The 24,183-nt window shown below is 35.3% G+C and overlaps 2 protein-coding genes across 3 annotated transcripts; one reads left to right on the top strand and one right to left on the bottom strand.

The window, feature by feature from the left end:
- Nucleotides 1–1,563: 1,563 nt before the first annotated feature.
- npl (N-acetylneuraminate pyruvate lyase (dihydrodipicolinate synthase)) lies at nucleotides 1,564–7,506 on the bottom strand. Its single transcript, XM_051117969.1, has 12 exons — nucleotides 7,404–7,506; nucleotides 7,163–7,232; nucleotides 6,990–7,063; nucleotides 6,802–6,889; nucleotides 5,287–5,344; nucleotides 4,987–5,062; nucleotides 4,795–4,887; nucleotides 4,498–4,646; nucleotides 4,352–4,398; nucleotides 3,262–3,346; nucleotides 3,090–3,129; nucleotides 1,564–2,608 (listed from the first exon to the last, which is right to left on the bottom strand). Exons 2-12 carry the CDS (start codon nucleotides 7,228–7,230, stop codon nucleotides 2,463–2,465), a joined length of 924 nt encoding a protein of 307 aa, XP_050973926.1. The 5' UTR covers nucleotides 7,231–7,232; nucleotides 7,404–7,506; the 3' UTR covers nucleotides 1,564–2,462.
- A 2,250-nt stretch (nucleotides 7,507–9,756) lies between these two features.
- edem3 (ER degradation enhancer, mannosidase alpha-like 3) lies at nucleotides 9,757–23,454 on the top strand. Of its 2 annotated transcripts, XM_051117593.1 has the most exons (21): nucleotides 9,757–10,975; nucleotides 11,081–11,126; nucleotides 12,132–12,232; nucleotides 12,339–12,378; nucleotides 12,480–12,592; nucleotides 12,708–12,858; nucleotides 14,735–14,869; nucleotides 16,282–16,387; nucleotides 16,519–16,616; nucleotides 18,144–18,269; nucleotides 18,351–18,434; nucleotides 18,537–18,620; nucleotides 18,754–18,878; nucleotides 19,036–19,210; nucleotides 19,299–19,444; nucleotides 19,737–19,881; nucleotides 20,052–20,243; nucleotides 20,382–20,547; nucleotides 21,719–21,904; nucleotides 22,053–22,100; nucleotides 22,283–23,454. In XM_051117593.1, the coding sequence occupies exons 1-21, from the start codon at nucleotides 10,863–10,865 to the stop codon at nucleotides 22,579–22,581; spliced, it is 2,679 nt and encodes an 892-aa protein (XP_050973550.1). In that variant the 5' UTR covers nucleotides 9,757–10,862; the 3' UTR covers nucleotides 22,582–23,454. The 2 variants fall into 2 exon arrangements, with proteins under 2 accessions (XP_050973550.1, XP_050973551.1); XM_051117594.1 differs by lacking the exon at nucleotides 22,053–22,100 and having other exon boundaries at nucleotides 9,758–10,975.
- The last annotated feature ends 729 nt before the right edge of the window (nucleotides 23,455–24,183 follow it).

Raw genomic sequence — 24,183 nt, forward strand, 5'->3', positions numbered from 1 at the left:
CATCGTGCTGTGTGAAAAAATGCACATTTTAGAGTGGCCTTTTATTGTGGCCAGCCTAAGGCACACCTGTGCAATAATCATGCTGTCTAATTAGCATCTTGATATGCCACACCTGTCAGGTGGATGGATTATCTCGGCAAAGGAGAAGTGCTCACTAACACAGATTTAGACAGATTTGTGAACAATATTCGAGAGAAACAGGCCTGTACATAGAAAAAGTCTTAGATCTTTGAGTTCAGCTCATGAATAATGGGGGCAAAAACAAAAAGTGTTGCATTTATAATTTTGGTCAGTGTAAAAACAATGGTCCATATGATTTCTGATTGCTGTTGAAGAACAAATCAGTTGCCCATTAATATTATGTTTGGTATGTTTATTAAAGGGATAAAAACTAAAATTCTGTCATTACTCGCCCTCATGTCGTTCCAAACACGTAAAACCAAATTAAGATATTTTAATGAAATCCGAGAGTTTTCTGACCCTGCATAGACAGCAATGCAGCTGACATGTTCAAGGCCCAGAAAGGCAGTAAGGACATCGATAAAATAGTCCATGTGACATCAGTGGTTCAACTGTAATGTTATGAAGCTATGAGAATACTTTTTGTGCACAAAGAAAACAAAAATAATGATTTATTCAACAATTTCTTCTCTTCTGTGTCAGTCTTTGACACCTGTTCACAGCTCCTGCGTCATCAGCACCATATGCGTCATGGTAATCTTGTGAACGGATGTCGAAGTTTAACACGGTAGAGAAGAATTTTTCTTTTATTTGCACAGTAGTATTCTCGTAGCTTTATAACATTACGGCTGAACCACTGATATCACATGGACTATTTTATCGATGTCCCTAATACCATTCTGGACCTTAAACGTTCAGGGTCAGAAAGCTCTTGGATTTCATCAAAAATATCTTAATTTGTGTTCCGAAGATGAAGGAAGGTAAATGACAAAATTTTCATCTCTTTAAGAGTACAAGACAGTTGACAGTTGTTGAATATGGATAGGTGCACTCAGGAGACACTAGATGGCAGCATTTCTTATATGAAATGACTAGTCTTTTGGAGAGAGACCCCGGATTAAAGAACTACCGACATTTCTTTACCAGACAATCTCGAAGGATCAAAAAGAAAAACACTTTATTGATAACAACATATGATGTTACAAAAGTAATTTAAACGGTATCCACACTAATATGTGTCCAGTTAAAGTAAAACACTCTCTAATTTGTAGTCAGCCAGGCTTTTCTACAGGAAACATGGTCATGACCTGAATTTTAAAGAGCTGAAGTGTCAGTTTAAGACACAGTTTAGTTCCCTTTACTTGTATTCTCACTAAAAGGAAATTGCTAATGCTGTTCCTGCTGTTGCTGCAGATAAATGGTCATATACTGTGAAATACTCTGCTTGTTTTTGTCAGACTTGTGGAGTCAGCAGTAAAAACACAGATTAGGTGATGATTGTGCAGTCTATTAAATAGACATTTAAATAGAAATTTCAAATTAAACTGGACAGATCCCAGGATATTATGAGGTTAAATAAGAACTTCAAAGCAGTATCTTCCATTTATTAATGAATAATCATTTTTATTAATTCAATTTCAACATACAAAACGGGTCCCTTTTAACAGTATTCTGAAAACATAATAAATTCAGAGATGAATACAATGCAGTTTTTGTGATTTTCTACCAAACTTTTAGTGTCCGTGGACAACGTCGCTCACATCCAAACAGGATCTGAAAAGAACTACTTCTGTTTGAAAGTATATCTAAAATATCACAACCAGAGAAATATATTTTGTTGTACATGTCATAGAGAAGATGATTTTCATCCAAAATTACATATATTGCACTTGCTGTGAGTAATGCCATTTGTTATACAGAATTACTTTCATAAGAGTCTTGCACAAGGGCACAATGGTGACATGGCTGGTCCTGCAACCACTGCCTCAGCAGCCCAGTTAGTTAACAATTACATGAACGTCAGCTAAAAGAGGGTAATAATACAGTATTAAAGAACAAAAACAGAACAAAAATTACTTTATATGTGTATGCTTTTTTTACACATGTAAGCATATGACAAGAACAAACAAAACATGCAAAACTCATAAAGCATTTAGGTATACAAAATCCTGTACATCATGGTGTAAATTAATCAGTAACACTGAGGATTACTTGTAACTCCTTCGGGTAACTCAGGTAGGTTCACTGAAATTCCTAGTTTCATTTTAATGTTATTAATTAGAGAAAACGAAATCCTAAAGACTTGTGTTAACAATAAAGAAACTAAACATTAATAAGGCAAAGTTAGTATAAAGTATGAAATGTAAAAAAACATGCAAATATAAAGGATACAGTACATCAGTATACTGTAGTGTACATAAATGTGGTACAGCTTACTGCTCGCTATCAAGACAAATTGTTTGTTTGGAGTGTCAGGTAGGTTCAGTGAAATTCCTTTCATTTTAATGTCCCTGAGAGAAGTCCTTGATTTTCTGTGCTATAGCCTGGGCCTTTGAGAGAGGACATGGCAGCAGCGGGAGTCGAGGGGGACCCATCGCTAACCCTGACACTTCACTCATCACCTGCTTATTCACGGCCACGTCAAAACCTGCAAAACATAAATAATAATATTAAAAAATAATGTACATTTCTTTGCAATAATATGCACAACAACATCAAAAACAAGTCTTACTGACAGTAAAGACGTATATTATGTTACAAAATATTCCCTTTTCAAAAGAACGATGTTCAACACTTCAACATTTTTACTGACAATAAATAGAAATTGTTCTTTAGCATCAAATCAGCATATTAGAATGATTTCTGAAGGATCATGTGACGCTGAGGACTGGAGTAACGGCTGCTGAAAAACTAGCTTTACCATCACAGGAATTAACAACATTTTAAAATATATTAAAATAGAAAACAGTTATTTTAAATTGTAATAATATTTCACAGTATTACTGTTTTTTTGTATTACAATCAAATAAATGTAGTCTTTCTTGGTAAGCAAAAGAGACTTGATATTAAAAATATTAAAGATATCAAAACATCTAAAAGCCAACGTATGTGGAAAACAATCAACTCACCAAGGTTCTTAGCAAATGTGATCATCTCCATAGATTTGAACTGTAAACAGAAAACAAATATTAATTTGTGTAGTCAAAATGCTATTAAATCATAAAACTTGAAAACATGCTGATAAAATAAAGTCAAAAAAGCACCAGTAAATGACAATTACACATGCAACATGAGATGTACCTGCAGTGCTCTGGCTTGCATGTGGTTGCCATTATCAAAAGCAGCAAGCAGCTGGTTAACTACACGTCCGAAGTAGTTATATGTGCTGGAGAGGACAGAAAGAGTATTGCATGGTCTTCAGCAAAGCATTATGGGTATAGTTTTTAAGCTACAAATATGTCGAGCAGATACTGTTTTTGCTGTAATCTATTGTCAAGCCATAACCTTTATGTAAACTACCAGTCAAAAGTTTTTGAACAGTAAGATTTTTAATGTTTTTTAAAGAATTCTCTTCTGCTCACCGAGCCTGCATTTATTTGTTTTAAAGTACAGCAAAAGCAGTAATATTATGAAATATAATAATAGAATCTATAGAAATTAATACTTTTATTTAGCAAGGATGCTTTAAATTTATCAAAAATAATGATAAAGACATTTATAATGTTATAAAAGATTTCTATATCAGATAAATGCTGTTCTTCTGAACTTCATATTTATTAAAGAAACCTCAAAAAAATCTACTCAGCTGTTTTCAACATAATAATAATAATAAAATGTTTTTAAGCAGCAAATCAGAATATTATAATGATTTCTGAAGGATCATGTGACTGGAGTAATGACGCTAAAAATTCCGTTTTAAAAACACAGGAATGAATTATATTTTAAAATATATTCAAATCAAAAACAGTTATTTTAAATAGTAAAAATATTTCAGAATTGTACTGTTTTTGCTGTACTTTGAATCAAAGAAATGCAGGTTTGGTGAGCAGAAGAGAAAAACATTAATCTTACTGTTCAAAAACTTTCGACTGATAGTGTATATCAGTTGTTTTTGAACTGATACACATACAGTTGTTTTTGAAATGTTAATGGAATCACTCAAATCAAGATGTAGATTGCAAAAGTATTTTTGCATGAACTATTCCTTTAAAATAATAATGTAATACAAAACTGAGGCCACATTACTGCCAACAAGCAAATCAGGAGACACTGAATGATAGAATGCAAAAACCAGATCGACACCATGGCAGGAAAAAAAGTGAAATTTTATGATTTCATGGCAACTAAAGCCAAAAAAAAAGGTATACGATGGCGTGATGTTGGCACTCACCTCCCCACTGCTCCATCAGCACCTAGTACGAAAGCTCCCAAGAGTTGCTGTGAAACAAAGTGTCAAGCAAAATCTATAAAATCAAACCCACAAATGATTTCAGCTTTAGACTGACAGAAGAAAAAACCAGTAGGGGGGTTTCATACCTCATCTACTCCAAACAGGACAGACCAGCCACGGGCCTGGCAGTAGTGGACGCACTGTCCGAGATCCCTCAGGTCAGTCCCAGTGTATTTCACTCCCTGAAATGAGGGGATCACCTGCTCTATCCCATTTAGCACATCAGCCGCATCGACTGCAAAAATAAAGGAAGAACAGAGACGGAACTATATAAGAACTCACATGTGTATATGACTCATCTTGTACTGTGCAATTCTAAAAAACATACAAAGTCATTAGTACTCTGACTGTCAGTAATGATGATGTGTGAGAGCTGTACTTACATGCAACACCAGTCATGCTCGGAATATGATAATAATACATCGGAAGTTCTGGTGCAAAGGCACTCACTTCCTTTATAAATGATTTCAATGCATCTGTGAAAAGAGGAAGAGCAATTAAAAGCATGGTTGGAAATATTTTTAACAACAAAAACAAATTAAATATGCAGTGTTTAGAAACACGAGGTTTGAAACCTGCATTAATGGGTATGAAATAGGAAGGAGAGACTACTGCTATGCCATCGGCCCCTATACTGGCGGCATGCCGAGCCTGAAGCAAAGTAAAAAAAAACATCCACTCAGCATTTTTAAACAGTCACGAGGAGGCAACGGTTGTTTATCTGCAAATGCTGAAACATTAATGGATAAGCAGTAAATAAGATTAAAAGTGTGTGGGGGGCTGCTGTTATGAAAATGGAGATGTGCATTAAGAAAAGTGGTAAATGCATGAAAAATGCAGTTGATCCGTGTGAATATGTGAAGAAGTGTGCTCACCAGTTCTTGAGAGTCTTTTATACTCAAGCAGCCAACATGAACAATCACTTGCTCAAGCCTGAACACACACATTAAAGAGATTAAACCTCTAGCAATGAAAGCTTTTATGAGAAAAAAAGTAATACAGATATGATTTAAGGTGGTTTCTTCAACTTTGGACACTTTGGAACTTGTGGACTAGTGGAAAATTAACTTTTTGCCATTTTGGTGGAAAAAGGACAGTGGGACAAATAGCAAATCTCTAGGCATTTTAGACAATAAATGAACTCTTTTGACAATTAAAATTTAGCTAGATTTGTATCTATCCTAAACACACACAATTAAATATCATGGGCACCATTTTATATAATTTGACATTATTACTTATTAGGAGTAAAACTGCTTTTTGTGGTGGAAAAAAAAGTCACAAATGTAAATATGTATATACATGTTTTGAAATTAAATGTATATTTTATAATTACAAATAAAAATACATTTTAAAATAAATAAATATGTATACTGCTGTTCAAAAGTTTGGGATTAGTAAGATTTTTTAAGTTTTTTAAAGACGTTTTTTCTGTTCATCAAGGCTGCATTTATTTTATTAAACATACAGAAAAAACAGTAATATTGTGAAATATTATTGCAATTTAACATAGTGGTTTTCTATTTTAATATACTTAAAAAAAAATTATTTCCTATTTTCAGCATCATCACTCCAGTCTTCGGTGTCACATGATCCTTCAAAAATCATTCTAATATGCTGATTTATAATCAATGTTGGAAACAGTTGTGCTGGTTATTTTATTATTATTATTATTATTATTATTATTATTATTATTTTCTGTTTTAAGCTGTGATGCATTTTTTAGGAATTCTTTGATAAATAAAATGTTAAAATGTTCAAAATAGAAATCTTTTGTAACAATATACACTACCTTACAAAGTTTGGGGTCCGTAATTTTTTTCTTCCTTTCTTTGTTTCAAAGAAATTAATACTTTTACTCAACAAGGATGTGTTAGATTGATAAAAAGTGATAGTAAAGACTTACGGTCTTAAAAAAATCTATTTTGAATGTTACTATACTGAAAAATGTATCATAGTTTCCAAAAAAATTATTAAGCAGCACAACAGTTTCCAACATTGATAATAAATCAGCATATTAGAATGATTTCTAAAGGATCATGTGAGTAGCTCATGTAAGACTAGAATAATAGCTGATGAAAATTCAGCTTTGCATCACAGAAATAAATCATATTTTAAAGTATATTAAAATAGAAGACTGTTATTTTGAATTGCAATAATGTTTTATCCTTATACTTGTTTCTGTATTTTTGATTAAATAAATGGAACTTTCATAAGCATAAGAGACTACTTTAAACAGTGTAACTCACAGCATATTGAACAAAATGGGGCACATAATAAAGGGGAAAAAACTATTTTTCTTTTAACATCATGTAGATTTACAACCCTGTCCCCTTAGACATAATCATTGTCAACAGCTGAATAAACACTATGAACATCCCGCAACTCACTTGCCCTTTCCATGTTGGCACCAAGCTGCAGCAAGCTGCTTCCTTTCGTCCACAGTTAGAGAACATCCCTCACCTGTTGTGCCGTTAACTACCAAAACCAAGATGGTTTAGCTTACAAATAATTTAATCAGAAAAACAGGCTGCCTTATTCCCCAAAACCTTTGATTAAATGAATAGGTTTGACTTACTAAACACACTCTTGACATCCTGTTTCTCTACTAGGTATTCAATGTATGGTCCAATGACAGAGAGGTTAATCTCCCTAAAAACAGCAAAGATGAAGAACAGATCAGTGACCAGATGAATGCACATCAGGCATGTGATTTTTGTAAAACTTTTATTAAAAGATTAAATACTTCACCCTTCAGCAGTGAGTGGTGTGAATGTAGCTGCCACCAGCCCAGTGATCTTTTTTACGCTTATAGACATCTCTGCATACATAACAACATTACTGAAAGCAATCCCACGTCATGTAATCAGGTTTTAAATAAGCCAGAAAAGTCTCACAGTCTATTTTCTTTCGCTATCGGCCCGCATAATCGTTAAACTGGCCCGACCAGTTGCATTTGAACTCATTCCATGTATAAAAGACAGTCGCTTACCTTCTCTCTCGTTCGCTAAAAGCGTTTAATGACCCGGGACAGTATATTCACCCGTTGTACTGTCCTTCACTGCGCTTGTTTGTAAGTGACGTCATTGCGCGAGGCAATCATGTGACCCAAGCTAAGAGGAAGCGTACGTAGACTTGTTGCTACATCTTGAAAAGTAAAATATGTGATAAATCAGGCATTTACTTTATTTGGAGGACCCGTATGCATTATATTAAGAAATATGTTGTAATGCATACATATTGGAGGTGGGTTTGAATTCTTTAAATTGTATTCAATTAATCGAATAAAACTTTTCTGCCCGGTTGGTTATGGAATTTCACTTCAAGTGATTTAGCTCTGTGGTAATAAAACAAAATTTGGATCCTAGTTAAAAAATCATTCGTGTCATGTGAGAGACGTTGTGGCTGCTTACTGGAGTAATAAATTGTTAACTGGACAAAGTCCAAAATATAATTCACATAATAATTTCTGAATAAAATTCAAAGCAGACATTTATACAAAGTGTGATCTTTGTAAGATGCATAACAAAGAATATTATTATCTATCTATTATTATAATATTTAGACGATTTTCATGGACAGAATTGGACGTATAAACACAAAACTAAATCTTTTTTTAACATAATTTAACATTGAATTAAAGACATTATAACAATATAACAATATATAACATATACATATATAGTGTTTATTAATTTATTCATTCATTCCACAAGGAATTTAAGGCACACATACAAAGTGTACTTTTAGTAAGATGCATAACAGAGAATATTATCTTTAGAATTTATTTTCCAGATTTTTAAAATATTTTTATTATTCATGTTTTTAATTATATTTGTTTCTTTATATCATATTTTTGTTTTTTGTTTATTTTTTATTTATCTATCTATTTATTTATCATTTTGTATTTTTTTGCCATTGTTTTAAAATTAATTATTTGCTTTTGGAATAAAACCAGTTTTCTTTGTCTTGATTAATCGATATTCATCAATAAAATTGTACACATAAACACACAACTAAATCTTTTTTTATTATTTGTAATATATTTTGACATTAAATTAAAGACATTAATTCATCACAGTGAAGAAGAAATATAATACATAATTATAGCCTACAGTATTTATTTATTTACTTATTCATTCATTCATTCCGAAATTAATTTAATGCAGACATACGAAGTGTATGTTTAGTAAGATGCATAAAAAAGAATAGTAGTGTCTTATTAATATTCTAATGTTAGATCAGGTCCCCACGCCAGACAATTAGGATCCAGCCCCGGACACCAGATCCCGTCAGAAAATATCAGTCTTTCGGTAACAGGACAACTAGTCAGCAAGCTGTAGTTACCCCAACCCCGCTAACAAGCAGGTTTCTGTCAGTTATGAAGTTGACCGATGAAAGCCAGAAAAGAGCAGAAGCAGGAGACGAAGTGATGATGGTAAAAAAAGGTATAACAGAATTTATTGAACAGTTTTAGTTGCGTATGTCTCAATGTTCAGACTTCGTCTGGGGAGTACAGCTCAAAGAACAATGATATCTATTATCTATTTCTTAGACCAAACAATTCATGAAACCCCACAATCATGGAACTGAACAATAATGAAAATGCATAAGCAAGGAAAATAATAAGAAATATAAAATATAAAAACATATAAATGAATAATATATATGAATAAATGATAAATACTTCAATAATCAAATAAATAATTAAATATGAATTATGTGAATAACTAATGATTGTAAAATGATTATGAATAATTATGTAAATAAATGATTATAAAAGAAATTAAAAACAAACAAAATTTAAACACAACACAATAATTTGCATGGAAGGATCTAAGGATCCTTCACTAATTTCTGGAATCTTTTAAGATTTTTATTATTCATGTTTTGAATTATATATTTATATATTTTTTATATTGTATTTGTTTGGTTTGTTTGTTTTGCCTTTGTTTTAAAATAAATAGTTTCTTGTAAATTGTAAATTGTTTTACTGTTTCCTTTGTTTTGGTGAGGCAAATTTCATGGATAGAACTGAACGTATAAACTAATTTTATTTTATTTTTTTACAGTTTTTTTTTATATATATAATTTGAAATTAAATTAAAAACATTAATTCATAACGCCGAATATTTAAATAATAATTAAATAGTAATAATTGATTATTTTTATTACTTTTTATTCTGATATATTTATATATATATATATGTTTGTTTTATATTTAACGTTTATTTATAATGTAAAAGTAAAAACCTTGCTTGAAAGGCAGGCTGGGAACTGTAGTTTTACGCTACTCCGTGTACGGGGCGTGTGCTCGGGGCTACCCGGATGCGGATGTTGACGTCCTCCTATGATCTGGCGTAAGACTGGTGATCATCATTCACTCGGCGATTGTAAGAGAGAGACCTCTGGCCCATTGTATTACACCTGCCATAAAATCACTGTTAAACGGAATATATTTTATTTGTCGGAATCGGAGAGCTGCATGGACCTTCTAATCACTCACGGATGATCGAAGAACAGATTTAAGATGGTCTTTCCGCTAGTTACAGTACCGTTTCTGTCTCAATAACAAATGTCTAGTAGTACCGAACTGTCATCGACGGGTTAGCCGGCGAGCTAAACAACAAAGCGTTAGAGTTAAGAAGTCTTTTTTCATCATATCATCTTCTTGACAATAAGATTTCGCTGTATGTTTTATTTTTGGAGTAACGCGGCAGTATTTTCTACAAGATTTGAACTTCAAACGAAGATGGGATGCGGGTCGCATACTATATAAGTTATAACTAATTCCTGTCAGTTCTAGTAAGATCAATACGATGTCTTCTCTCCTTCTTTCTGTGAGTGTAAACTGCTGATCGTGTCACCCATGGTGATGGTTGCTATTAGAGACGAAGCATCTTTTTCCATGGCCCCATCTGGAGCTCCTCTTGAGCCTGTCTCTGCTGGGGATCTACAGTGATGTAGTTTTGTTGTTGTTTTTATAGCTGATGAAGACGTGTCACATGGGTGCCAACGTGTTATCAAGGTGACAGGCAGGTGAGACAACAGAATCTGGCGGAGTAACACTAACGATAGGACGTGTCCGTTCGTTTGAGGAAAAGTGAACTTGATCGTTCTTTCTTCCTTAGTCAGTTTGTAATAGGCACTGTAATAGAAGCATCTCAGACATGCACCAGAGCTGCATTCATCCAAGTGAGACGTTTAGATAAGAACAGGAACTGTAAGTTATTGAGCTGGAACAGTGAATGTATTCAAATGCTGTGGGTGTTACTAAATCTGCCCTGCATTACATTTTGTGACGTTAAATTTGAAGATGATGGACCTGAGGTGGGTGAACTCTAACTTGGTGCTAAATAAACACATCTAAGAGAGGAAAAGTTGACTCGGACGCCTGCCTGTGGTGTCTTTATCTACTTGAAATTCATTGTGAAACCAGTCGATTTGATCCATGTGGATGCTTCATTTCGCAACAATGTTGCCTGCTTTTTTGCTGCTGTTTTTTATGGGAACCTCCATCAGGTTGTCGGAGGCCATGAGTAGAGATGAGAAGAACAAACTAAGGTATGGGTCTATGTGAGGACACGTAAACTTATGAATTGCTTCATAACATATGAATTGATTCAAAACATTTTTTTTTTTTATTGAAAAAATGCCTTTGCTTCTCAGGAACCAAGTGCTTGAAATGTTTGACCACGCTTATCAAAACTACATGGTATGTACACAGTCATTAATAACTTTCCTTGATAACAGTTGGGTATAAGGAAGTTTTAATGCTGCTGTTCCAGTCTCTTATGCTTACCAAGCATTCATTTCAGCAAAAACACAGTAAAATCTTTTTAACATTTAAAATAAATGGTTTCTAATTTAATATTTTTTAAATGTAATTTATTCCAATGATGGAAAAGCTGGATTTTCAGCATCTTTACTCCAGTCTTTAGCATTACAAATAATTCAAACATGCTTATTTTGGTGCTTAAGAAACATTTAGTCTGTTATCACTGTTAATATTTTTGTAGAAAAAGACATGTTTTATTATTATTATTATTATTATTATTGATGAATAGAACAGATTTATTTGAAATGGAAATCTTTTGGAACATTATGAATGTTTTTACTGTCACTTTTAAAAAATTTAATGCATTCTTGCTGAATAAAAGTATTAGTATCTTTCAAAAATCTTACAACAATTATGTACCATAGGTTTAGCGATTGGTTTATTTTTAGTTGCATATACTTATGCATAATTTAATTGTTATTAGTATGTATATAGTAATGTTATTTCTATAAATACATGTGACAAATGTAACTACAGCACATTAAAATAGGTGTTACTGCCATTCTTTCTTCTATGAAACACAAAAAATATGTTTGTTTTTTTTTGGTCCATAAAATAAAAGTCAGTCAAGTGTTGTTTTGAACCCCACTGACTTTCAGTGTATGAACAAAAACAGTTTGAAATATTCAAATACTAGTTTGCCAATAAATGTTCTTAACTTCTTGGAAAGCCTCTGTTATGCCCAGAAGTGTCTCCAAGCAGGTTGGAAACATAAGATGTGTGAAACTGAAATGCAATAACCTGCCGTTTCAAAAAAAAAAAAAAAGTGCACAGGAGGGTGACGAAGATAGGGGAAGCAGATAAATGTTTGTGACAACAGCATTATAATGAAATTCTGCTTGATATAATCACAATTCATCTCTGTTTTTCTCTTTTTGACAGGACCATGCCTACCCCGCAGACGAGCTGATGCCTTTGACTTGCCGTGGGAGAGTACGTGGACTAGAGCCCAGTCGTGGGGATATAGATGATGCCCTGGGGAAGTAAGTCTGTTGGAGAGAAAATAAAGATGGCGACGTGAAATTTCTTTTCATTGATTTCCTTGTAACGAAACGACAGAGATGAAAACGTGTTGTCCTGTTCCTTCAGGTTCTCCCTCACCCTTGTCGACACTCTTGACACTCTTGCGGTGAGTAGTATCTCAAATAGAACTTGAATCCTAATACAAACACTCATATGTACAGTTAAACCCAGGATTGTTTGCTCATGACTTGTTTTGACATCTCACAGCTGTTAAATAAGACGGTGGAGTTTGAAGAGGCGGTGAGGAGAGTGGTGACGGATGTACGGTTGGATAATGACATCGTGGTGTCCGTATTTGAAACCAACATCCGGGTGCTGGGGTATGACGTTGCTTTCAGAGTTTCAAAATGGGCTGACAGAGTAAAAGACTACATTTTCAAACCTGTAGTGAATTGTGGTTGTTTTGGTGGTGTAAAACTTTTCTGTTCTCCATAGTGGACTGCTGGGAGGCCATTCCATGGCTGTCATGTTGAAAGAAAGTGGCAGAATGCAATGGTACCAGGACGAGCTACTGCACATGGCCAAAGATCTTGGACTCAGACTGCTGCCTGCATTTAACACCAGCAGTGGCCTGCCTTACCCTAGAGTGAGTGAATGCACACATGTACATGCATTGCATATACAGTATGAATGATCAAAATGTTATCACTGAAACGAAAATATGTGCCTATTCCAGTCTTTTTGGACATGATTTGGCCTTTCTTTACTTAGTCTTGTTTAGAGCATTAATTTTTATTAGATTATTTGGCTGCTATTACTTTAAGAGCTGCCACTGCGGAACATGACAGGGATCTGACATGTATCCACATAGTTTCATTCGCGCTTTAAAGAAGGAGTCCACTTCCAGAACAACAGTTTACAGATAATGTACCCCCTTGTCATCCAAGATGTTCATGTCTTTCTTTCTTCAGTCGTAAAGAAATTGTGTTTTGTGAGGAAAACATTTCAGGATTTTTCTTCATATAGTGGACTTCTATGGTGCCCCGAGTTTGTTAAATGTAGTTTAAATGCGGCTTCAAACGATCCCAAATGCGGTTGTAAACAATCCCGGCCGAGGAAGAAGGGTCTTATCTAGTGAAACGATTGTATTTTTTTAAATGAAAATAACCAGTTTAAATACTTTTTAATCTCAAATGCTTGTCTTGTCTTGCTCTCCCTGAACTCTGTGTATTCTCAAAAAACAGCTGAAAAAAAAGCTCAAAACAGTTCAGACCGTATTTTCTCCCTCAACTTCAAAAATAATTTCAAAGTCATCCTACATTGCTGCAGAAGTACCGACCCAGTCTTTGCAAAGTGAACATGCAAAGAAGATCAGACACCCTCAACAAAAAAGGTAAAACAGCGATATAGAACGATTTTGAAGTTGAGGGAAAAATACAGAGTTTTTCGACATACCCTAACTGTCATGAGCTAGAATACACAGAGTTCAGGGAGAGTAAGACAAGATGAGCGTTACACATTAAAATAGTATATAAATTGTATTATTTTTATGAAAATAACCGATAGTTTCGCTAGATAAGACCCTTCTTCCTCGGCTGGGATCGTTTACAACCGCATCTGGGATCGTTTGAAGCCGCATTTAAACTGCATTTTGGAAGTTCTAACTCGGGGCACCATATCTGTCCATTATATGAAGAAAAATCCTGAAATTTTTTCCTCAAAAAACATAATTTCTTTAAGACTGAAGAAAGAAAGACATGAACATCTTGGATGACAAGGGGGTGAGTACATTATTTTGTTCTGTAAATTGTTGTTCTGGAAGTGAAGTTCCCCTTTAATATGAAATGATACAGGAGTTCACTGTTGTTCTATGAAAGCTCCCTCGTCACCTGTTCCTTTCCCATGCTTGTTGGACTACCACCAGACGCTGAAGTGAAGTTGAAGTGCCAACCCTAGCCAACCCTAGCCCACCCTAGCCCACCCTAGCCCCGCCACACCGTTAACTGGGTTAAATATTTTCAACGCCATTAATCTGGGAAAATTAATTACCTGCGTTAACGCACTAATTTGAAAGCACTAAATAATGTTAATTATAATGTCCACTCTGATGTATTTACCTGAAAGAAATTAATATTTTTATTTAGCAAGGACACATAAAAATGGTCGAAAGTGCCAATAAAGGCATTTATACTGTTATATAAAATTATAATCTTATAAAAGATTTATTTTTTTAAACAAATGCTTTTTGAATTTTATATTTATTAAAAAGTCTTGAAAAAATAGTTTCGAAGTTTTCATTAAAACAGACATCTTAACGTTTTCAACATAAAAAATATTACTTGAGCACCAAATCATCATACTACAATGTTATCTGAATGATCATGTGACAATGAAGACTGAAGTAATGGCCATCACAGTAATAAATTACATGAAAACGTAAAAATAAAAAAAGTAAAAAGTAATTTTAAAATTATTTTACACTGTATGTTTGCTACAAAGAGTTTTTGATCCTGCATTTACAGGTGAACTTGCGTTATGGAGTCCGTGGACCCGAGACCCGTACTGGCACCGAAACGGACACCTGCACTGCCTGTGCCGGTACAATCATTTTAGAATTTGCAGCTTTGAGCCGCTTTACTGGGGACCCCACATTTGAGGTAAAATGGCTTAATGTTGGAAATGTGAACAAATTTATGTATGAAATGTCTTTATATAATCACCAGATAAATATTTATTTTTAGGGTACTTATTTTCAGTTGCAATCGAATTTATTCAACCCCCCAGAGACTGCAGTACTTGACAAATACAAGCTTTTCTGAAGATCCAGGACTTTATAAAAAATTGCATCTATAACATATTACTTGCATATTAAAAGTGATAATGTTAATATACAATGTAATATTGTTAAGTTCTAGGATTTTTTTAATAACACAGCTGTCATAATTATTCAATTGCTATTCAACATTGCTGTTTTTTAGTCACTTATTTGTCTTAAAACACAATAAAACCTTTAGAAACTCTATTAGAAAACAGAGTTAACTTGAGCTGTTACACACAAAACTATTGCAGGAAGTGGAAATCATGACTGTATGAAGGACATCATGGATTCTTTGAAATATCAGGCAAGAATTGTGATGCCTTTGGTGCAAAGACTGAAGCTAATGATCAGTGACCTTTCCTGCAAGACAGCCATCCCAAAGTATACATCCAAATCTACTTATGCTTGGTTCAGGGTTCAGTCATAGAATGTTCTTGAGGGGTCTGCTCAGTCTCCAGATTTAATTCTCATTGAAAATACTTCGTTGACTTTGAAAAAAAGCAGTAACAAAGTGAAAACCAAAATTATCAGTAATCTGAAAGCTTTTTCAGGCGAGAAATGGGCCACGATTGCGGTAGATCTTCCAAGCAGCGTTTATAGGTGGTTTTAAAGAATAAAAGATTCAACACCAAATTTGATTCGGAGGGGTTAAATTATTTTGACCATGAATGTTTAGAGACAATTCAGTTTTTTTTCATTATTCATCAACGTAGATTCTCAGAATTACTTAAAAATGTGTATAAACGTGTATTAATAAACTGTCTTTAATAGTGTACTGATGCCTTGTTAGATTGTTTTCACAAAATTTTGTCCTCTGCAGCAAAATATCTTGCAGGTCAAGGTTGAGTAATTTTGATTGCAACTGTAGCCTCCAGAGAAATGTTTGACAACCTTGCTTTTTGTATAATTAATCTTGAGTACTTAAGGTCACCAAGCTAGTAAAAAAAAACTGTTGTGATAGTTTTGTAACAAACTAACAATGAAGCACTGATGTCATTTCAGCCTGAAGTGTTCAGCATTCTTTGAGTGTTTGTACACATTCTGTCTACAGTATTATAGCACAGATCTGATATGACATAACTGTGCTGTCTGTAAGGCAAAGACAACATTAACGTGACTTGTTGTGCAATATAAAAAGTATTACGAGGTCAGGAATGTTCTCATTGTGTGTGGTGAAAGAGACTTACGATGACTAAGTCTGTTGAAGTAGGCCAGCATTTAGGTGTTGGTGTTCTGTGGTTTTGTTTACAGGCTCATGCAAGAAGAGCTCTTGACTTCCTTTGGGAAAAGAGACAGAGGAACAGTAATCTAGTGGGAACAACCATCAATATCCACTCAGGAGAGTGGGTCCGCAGGGGTGAGGCTGAATCATACACACCTACCCACCCGAAACATGAAACAAATGTGGTTATATGCAGACAGATCAGTGGAAAGTCAAGTCTGAATTATGATATTGTTTTTGTCATTTTGTCATTTTTCCTTTAACAGACAGCGGAGTTGGGGCAGGCATAGATTCCTATTATGAATACCTAATGAAGGCTTATATATTACTTGGAGATGATCAATTTCTGCAGCGCTTTAACACTGTGAGTATCTGTTTGCTTATAATTCTTTATTATTAAAGGTATAGTTCACTCAAAAACAAAAGTTCTGTCATTAATTACTCACACTTAAGTCATTCCAAACCCGCAAGACCTTTGTTCATCTTCAGAACACAAATTAAGATATTTTTGATTAAATCTGAGAGCTTTCTGACAGAAACATAACTACTACGTTCAAGGCCCAGAAAGGTAGTAAGGACATTGTTAAAATAGTTCATGTGACATCAGTTCAATCGTAATGTTACGATCAGTTCAATCTTCCTTGTATTATTTCTTAACATATAATATGTATAAGACAAGTTTGTACAAGATGTAGTTGTAGTTTATACAGCTTTTCTGCAAAGATATTTAACAAGTGATTTGTTTAACATTTACATCATGTTGACAACTTCATGTGTGGTGCACTTGGAATAGAATTTTCTCTAACTAGAGGGTTAATAAAAAACAAAAAATTACTTGAATCATGTTGCAGTTAAATTTTTTAAGTTGCCTAGTTAAAAATTGTAAAATATTGTGAACCGGTCAAACCTTCTGGAAAAAATTGAGATTTTAATTTTTATGTCATATCGACCAGCGCTGCATACTACCTTTCTGGGCCTTTAACGTGTTAGGTGCATTATTGTCTGTGCAGGGTCAGAAAGCTCTCAGATTTCATCCAAAATATCTTAAAGGAACACTCCCCTTTGTTTGAAAATAAATTTTCCAATTCCAATTCCAATAACCGTTTTCGAATCCATTCAGCCGATCTACGGGTCTGGCGTTGGCACTTTTAGCATAGCTTAGCATAGATCGTTGAATCCATTTAGACCGTTAGCATCTTGCTCAAAAATGACCAAAGAGTTTCAATATTTTTCCCATTTAAAACTTGACTCTTCTGTAGTTACATCGTGTACAAAGACGGCCGAAAAATGAAAAGTTGTGTTGTGTTTGTTGTGTTTTCTAAGTCGATATGGCTAGGAACTATACTCTCATTTTGGCGTAATAATCAAGGAACTTTGCTGCCTTACCATGGGTGCAGCAGGCGCAATGTTATTACACAGCTGTCACTCTGCCGGCTGCAACTCTGCATCTACACAAACTTAGTGCCGGTCATTTTAAAGCGCTGCATAATATCATTGCACCTGCTGCACCCATAGTACAGCAGCAAAGTTCCTTGATTATTATGCCAGAATGAGAGTATAGTTCCTAGCCATATCAGCCTAGAAAATCGCAACTTTTCATTTTCCGTCAGTCTTAGTACACAATGTAACTACAGAAGAGTCAAGTTTTAAATAGGAAAAATATCGTCATTATATATGGTCATTTTTGAGCGAGATGCTACCGGTCTAATCAGATTCAATGATCTATGCTAAGCTATGCTAAAAGTGCTACCGCCAGACCCGGAGATTGGCTGAATGGATTCGAAAACGTTAAAACTCAACTGTTTAACTCTAGGGGAGTTGGAAAGTGAGCCTATTTCGAAAAAAGTGGAGTGTCCTTTAATAAACTGTAATTGTCTGGCATGTATTTCAGCACTATGCATCCATTATGAAGTACATCAGCCAACCTCCTCTGCTACTAGACGTCCACATCCACAAACCCCTACTGCCAGCCCGCACCTGGATGGACTCCTTGCTTGCCTTTTTTCCTGGATTGCAGGTGAGTAATCAGTGTTGTCTTGGTTTCATTCAGTCATGAAAATCCAGATGTAGGAGCTCTACACTTGTCTGCTCATTGCAGGTGTTAAAGGGGGATATCCGCCCAGCTATAGAGACGCATGAAATGCTTTATCAGGTTACCAAGAAGCACAACTTCCTCCCTGAGGTAGATCCTCTTTTCTGCTGTCTGTCTTTTCAATTTCATCACTGTCTGTGGTTTACAAACTCTTGTTGACTTGGGCCCACCCCTCACGTACTGTCTCGCCAGGCCTTCACCACTGATTTCAGGGTTCACTGGGCTCAGCACCCCCTCCGGCCAGAGTTTGCAGAAAGCACCTACTTCCTCTATAAGGTACAGAGGTGTCACTGAGTTCTCAGCTAAATCTTAGTACTCTCGCTGCATTGCTCCTGCGGTAGTGCATTCGACCGTGCACTTTAATGAAGTGAACCGTTGAGACAATACAAATTATTAATTTCCTCCGAAGGCAACCAGAGATCCATATTACCTGGAGGTGGGTCGCACCATACTGGAGAACCTGAACCGGTTCGCTCGTGTTCCCTGTGGCTTCGCTGCTATGAAGGACGTGAGGACAGGGAGTCATGAGGACCGGTGAGAGCATGAGTAAAAAGGATGTTGGTTTAAATGAAATGTTTTCGTACAAATAATTTGAGCGAATTTTGCAAAGTGAGCGTTTATGAGTAAAGAGTGGGCGATGAGCTGTCTCATGGCGTTTTTATTTCTGTTCATCACCGCCCACTTGTTTCAGCATGGACTCGTTTTTCCTGGCGGAGATGTTTAAGTACCTGTTCCTGCTGTTTGCTGAGGAGGAGGATTTGCCTTTTAATGTGGAGGACTACGTCTTTACCACAGAAGCTCATCTGCTGCCGCTTTCCCTCTCCACTGCTTCAAACTCACAGGCGCCCCCTGTGGTCAACAATGTGGTACTGCACTTCAGTGCTAAAGCAGTTTTTACTGTTTGTGTACTTTAAATGGATCAAATGTTGATATACTATCTTTCTGACACCTCAGGCTGGAGATGAGCTTGATGACTCAAATTTTGAGTGGACTTGCCCTAACACCCGCCTACTCTTTCCTGATCCCGCCTTCCCACGCAATCTCCGGGAACCAATCAGGAGCGCAGTGGATAAGAGTTGTCTGCGCCCGACCACTCATCGGTGAGAAAGTGATATAACCAGCTGGTCTATGTTTAAATAGCATTTTATGTCATTATATCATAATTTATATATGTGTGTGTGTGTATATGTGTGTGTATAGATTATATATATATATGTGTATATATAATTGATTTATTTATTCGGCCACTTTTTTCATTTTTTAAAAACGTTTAAAAATATTTAGTTATTTTTTTATAAAAAAATCTTTAAATTAAAAGAGGTTTTCAAGAAGACATTTAATCTTTTTTTTTATTATTATTATTTATTTTTTTCCCCCATCTGTCTTCTGCAGAGAACCTGGTATGGGACGTCCTCCTCTTAGGGCTCAAGACTTCATGGCTAATAACCCCGAACATCTGGAGCTGCTGAGGCGGATGGGTGTGAGTCTCATCCATTTGAAAGATGGCAGAGTACAACTCGTTCAACATGCCACACAGGTACCATCATTTTAACACTCTAAACCTGCTGGGTTACATCTTGTAATCTGTATTTTAGATTATATTTTATTTTATATTATATTATATGTGACCCTGGACCCCAAAACTAGTTATACTATATAATGTAATATACTATATAATGTAAAATTTCCCTTTCTTTCTCACTATAGGCGGTGAGCGCAGTCGCCGCAGAAGACGGTATGCGTTTCATGCAGGAAATGATGGAGCTGTCCAGCCAGCAACAGAAAGAGCAGCTTCCTCCACGAGCGGTTCAGATAGTTTCGCACCCTTTTTTTGGTAGAGTGGTTCTGACTGCAGGCCCTGCGCAGTTTGGAATGGATCTTTCCAAAAGCAGCTCTGGAGTGAGTATGATTAACTGTGACTTTTAACCATGAACTTTCTCACTTGTTTGGCTATTTCTGTGTTGTTCTTGGTTTGTTCTTGCTACAGGGTATACATTTTTTTTTAGTAATGCTACACTGTGTATTCCTCTCCCTCAGGTGCGTGGGTACGTAACTGTAGCGGAGCCCTATAACGGCTGCTCTGAGTTGAGTAACGGTGAGATTGTGGCAGGACGCATTGCTCTGCTGCAGAGAGGCCAGTGCATGTTTGCAGAAAAGGCCAGGCACATTCAGAAAGCTGGGGCCATCGGAGGCATCGTCATAGGTGAGATATGTTTCAGGGAGTCAGCAAAGTAAAAGTCATCTATTTCAGGAGTGTTCAGTATTTTTTGATGCCAGTGTCCCCTAAATGTAGTGATTTGCTTACAATTACACTACCAGTCAAAAGTTTCTGAACAGTAAGAGTTTTAAGGCTTTTAAAGAAGTCTCTTCTGCTCACCAAGCCTGTATTTATTTGATCCAAAGTACAGCAAAAACAGTAAAGTTTTTCAATATTTTTACTAAGAGACTTCTGGGGAAAAAAAAAACATTAAAAATCTTTTGACTGGTAGTGTATATCTTATATTGTTAATATACTGAAGCCTAGCAAATTATTACTAATGTGCCAAGCAAGTTATTAAAATATTACTTGGAAAATGTTTCGTTTTAAATAAGTTGCCAGTGTATTTTTCTCCCATTAATGTTACATTTGAAACAGTTAAATTCAGATTACTTTGTATAGCACTTTTCATGCTAAATATTATTCTAAAGCAGTTTTGAAGTTACGTTACGTCAAAAACAGTCCTTTCGTTTTTTTGTTTTTTTTTTCACTCACATTATTCACTGCCCTGCCTAAAACCCTCTTGCGGGCCCCTGGGGTCCCTTGGACCCTGTTTAAAAACTCCTGATCTCGTTAATAGCATATATTTGAATTTGGCTATTTAAAATAATTTATTATAATATTTTCATTGCCTTTGTACCAGTGTTATTTTATATTAGATTAAAGTATTTATTCTTTTAAATTAGCTATTTTTGTATTTCCAGTTTCCATTGTAGTTTTAGTAATTTGATTTTTATTAGTTTTTGGTTTATTATTATTATTATTATTATTTCAGTTTAGCGTTAATATATTTTTAATTAAGGATAGTGATTGTAGTACTTCAACAGTGTGTTAATTGCCAAAACAACATTTCTAATTTTCTTAGATTTTCTTAAGTTTAAGTTTCTCATCTAAAATTCCCTTTTAAATTGATTTAAACTTTTTTTAATTACTAAATTAATTTTTTTAAATGTTAATTTTTTTATATATTTAAAAATGATTTATATATATATATATATATATATAATATTTTATTGTGTATTATATATTTATATAATTTTTACTCGTTTTTAATAGTTAACAATATCAACAGTTTTGTACAGAATAAATCAGTCTTTTTTTTGTCGCTTCTGTTTAGATGACAATGAGGGCAGCAGCAGTGATACGGCCCCATTGTTCCAGATGGCGGGAGATGGACGGAACACTGATGATGTCACTTTACCACTCCTCTTCCTGTTCCACAAAGAGGGCAACATCCTGTTAGAGGCTCTAAAGGAGTACAGGGAGGCGGAGGTGCTTCTCAGCGATAAAGCTAGAGACAGAGGTGAGACACTTTCTGAGACAGAGCACAGACATTGCATCATCTACTTTCATTCCTTTCTAATTATTCTCCCTTTATTACTCTTTCCCTCTGTTTGTAACTGTTTTCCCTTTCCACTACCTTTTCCCTTCTTTCTTACTTGGATGAACAGAATCCATATTTAAGGGGAAAGCCCTCCCGGGCGCCCTGTTGGATGGCAGTAAGTACCCCTCCTCAATGGGTTTCCCTTCATGCACTTGAACCCACTTGTTTTAAATGATGTGTACAAGTCATGTTGCAAAGATGCACACCTATTGTGGTCTCCTGGGTTTCTGCTTGGGTGATGTATGATTGATATTAAGTAGATTCCTTGTGGTTTATTCAACTGACCTGTTTTTCAAGGTACGGATGGAGCAGAAGAAGAGGATTGCTCCACAGAGGAGAAAGGCCACACTTCTCCCACCTCTTCGGAACCTGTCGACCAATCACAAGTCACTACTCAGGAACAGACAACAGACGACTCAGTCGTGGGACAAGAACAGGTACAGTCAGAGGAGGGACTTGGCAGTTACGTCCCTGTGGACGCAGGGGAGGAGCCTGCGGTGGATGGAGACTCCAACAGCCAATCGGTGGACTCGCTGATGGCTGATTGGCAGGAGGACTTGGAAGCGTTTAAGCAGATGGAGAAGGACGAGCTTTGACATTTCCCTCCATCTCGGACTCGGCTAGATTGTCCCAGCCATAGCACAGACTGAGAACTCAGTTCTGTCAAACAGGGACAAAATATCAGACAGGCGTGATTAAGAACTCTTATTCGAAGAGCTCATTTTCTACGGCCAGTTCTCAGGGGCTTCTTTCCGGTTCACATCTTTTTGTTTTCTTGAACTGAATGCTGAAAAACTGTTATTCCAAATCTCGCCCACACATTACCACTCGTCTCTTTCTCTACATGCCTAGGGTACACAGTCACTCCTGTTTTTGTCTTCCTTCTAACAGATGGATCCTGTGATTATTGAAGTGCAGGCTTAAATCATCAGTGCTGATTAATCACCTGAAGGACTGATTAATTTAATGGCAGGTTTAACTGTGATTGCTTTTTTGCAGTAGGATTCATACTCTGTTCTTGTCTCAGACTGCAGGGTCTGAAAAAAGAAAACACAAACAACTTTATGGAATGATATATGTGTATGTTGAGTGTTTGTATGTATGTTTATCGTTTTTGATTAATAAGAGAATCAGCCTGGGAGCCAGACAAACCTCCTGCAGTTCAAAAACGCTCTTTCCAGCCTTCTGCATTAAGTATTTAATGGTCTTACACGTTCAGTCCAGCGAATGATGACTTTATGATGAGGTCATTGTTTTCAAAGAAAAGCATTAAAGGACCATGGATGACAACTTTGCATGTCAGTGACGGACTGTTTTTCCAAGGATGAAGGAGACATGCAAAGCATCCTGAAGGATCCGCCAGAGGGCGCCATTGCTCTATTGCGCCCAATAGCTAATTAATTGACTGGGCGACCATGCCAGGGGGCATGAAATGTGATAAGCTCAATAAAATTGATTGAAAATTTTAATATATGCCTCCTTTTTATTGGATAGGCTTTCTATCACATGTAATATTCATGGGGGAAGGGGGAACTTGATTACATTTTAGCTTTATGAACTTGTGTATGAAATAAATTCGTTCCCACTTGTAAAGCAGCAGTTAGGCTGTTGCATCTACAGTAAAAACACGCAAACTAAATATATTATGCCCTGTATTCCAACTGAAAACACATTTTGTTGCAGACTTCACCACAGAGCAATATATACGCAGAAAAACAATCTTTTATATGATTTTAATTTAATGTATATTACTGTTTGAATGTTTGAGGACAGTAAGATTTTGAAAAACATTTAAATACAATGCAGTTAGTACAATCAAATCGATTAATCGCATCCAAAATAAAAGTTTGTTTACATAATATTTGTGTGTGTGTATATATACACATATATGCACGGATATATATATATATAATATATATATTTAAGAAATATTCATACGCACACACACACACACACACACATATATATATGTGCGTGTGTAAATTCATATTCATATATGATATATATATGCATCACAATATAAATGAAATTTTAAAAATATACTAAAATAAAAAATTGCAATTAGTGCTGTCAAATTGATTAATCACAATTAATCGCACCCAAAATAAAAGTTTGTGTTTACATAATGTGTGTGTATATATATATATATATATATATATATATATATATATGTAAGAAATATTTACACACACACGTGT

The sequence above is a fragment of the Labeo rohita genome, chromosome 8, assembly GCF_022985175.1.
Source record: "Labeo rohita strain BAU-BD-2019 chromosome 8, IGBB_LRoh.1.0, whole genome shotgun sequence".
Classification (NCBI taxonomy): domain Eukaryota; kingdom Metazoa; phylum Chordata; class Actinopteri; order Cypriniformes; family Cyprinidae; genus Labeo; species Labeo rohita.

Bases quoted from the DNA above. Each gene is read 5' to 3' on its own strand.
- edem3 (XM_051117593.1), top strand. From the start codon at position 10,863: ATGTGGATGCTTCATTTCGCAACAATGTTGCCTGCTTTTTTGCTGCTG. The intron at 16,388-16,518 runs GTGAGGCTGAAT...TTCCTTTAACAG, and splicing joins AGGAGAGTGGGTCCGCAGGG to ACAGCGGAGTTGGGGCAGGC. The intron at 18,879-19,035 runs GTGAGAGCATGA...CACTTGTTTCAG, and splicing joins ACAGGGAGTCATGAGGACCG to CATGGACTCGTTTTTCCTGG.
- npl (XM_051117969.1), bottom strand. From the start codon at position 7,230: ATGTCTATAAGCGTAAAAAAGATCACTGGGCTGGTGGCAGCTACATTC. The intron at 6,890-6,989 runs GTAAGTCAAACC...TGGTTTTGGTAG, and splicing joins GGATGTCAAGAGTGTGTTTA to TTAACGGCACAACAGGTGAG. The intron at 3,347-4,351 runs GTGAGTGCCAAC...TGTCCTCTCCAG, and splicing joins GCTGATGGAGCAGTGGGGAG to CACATATAACTACTTCGGAC.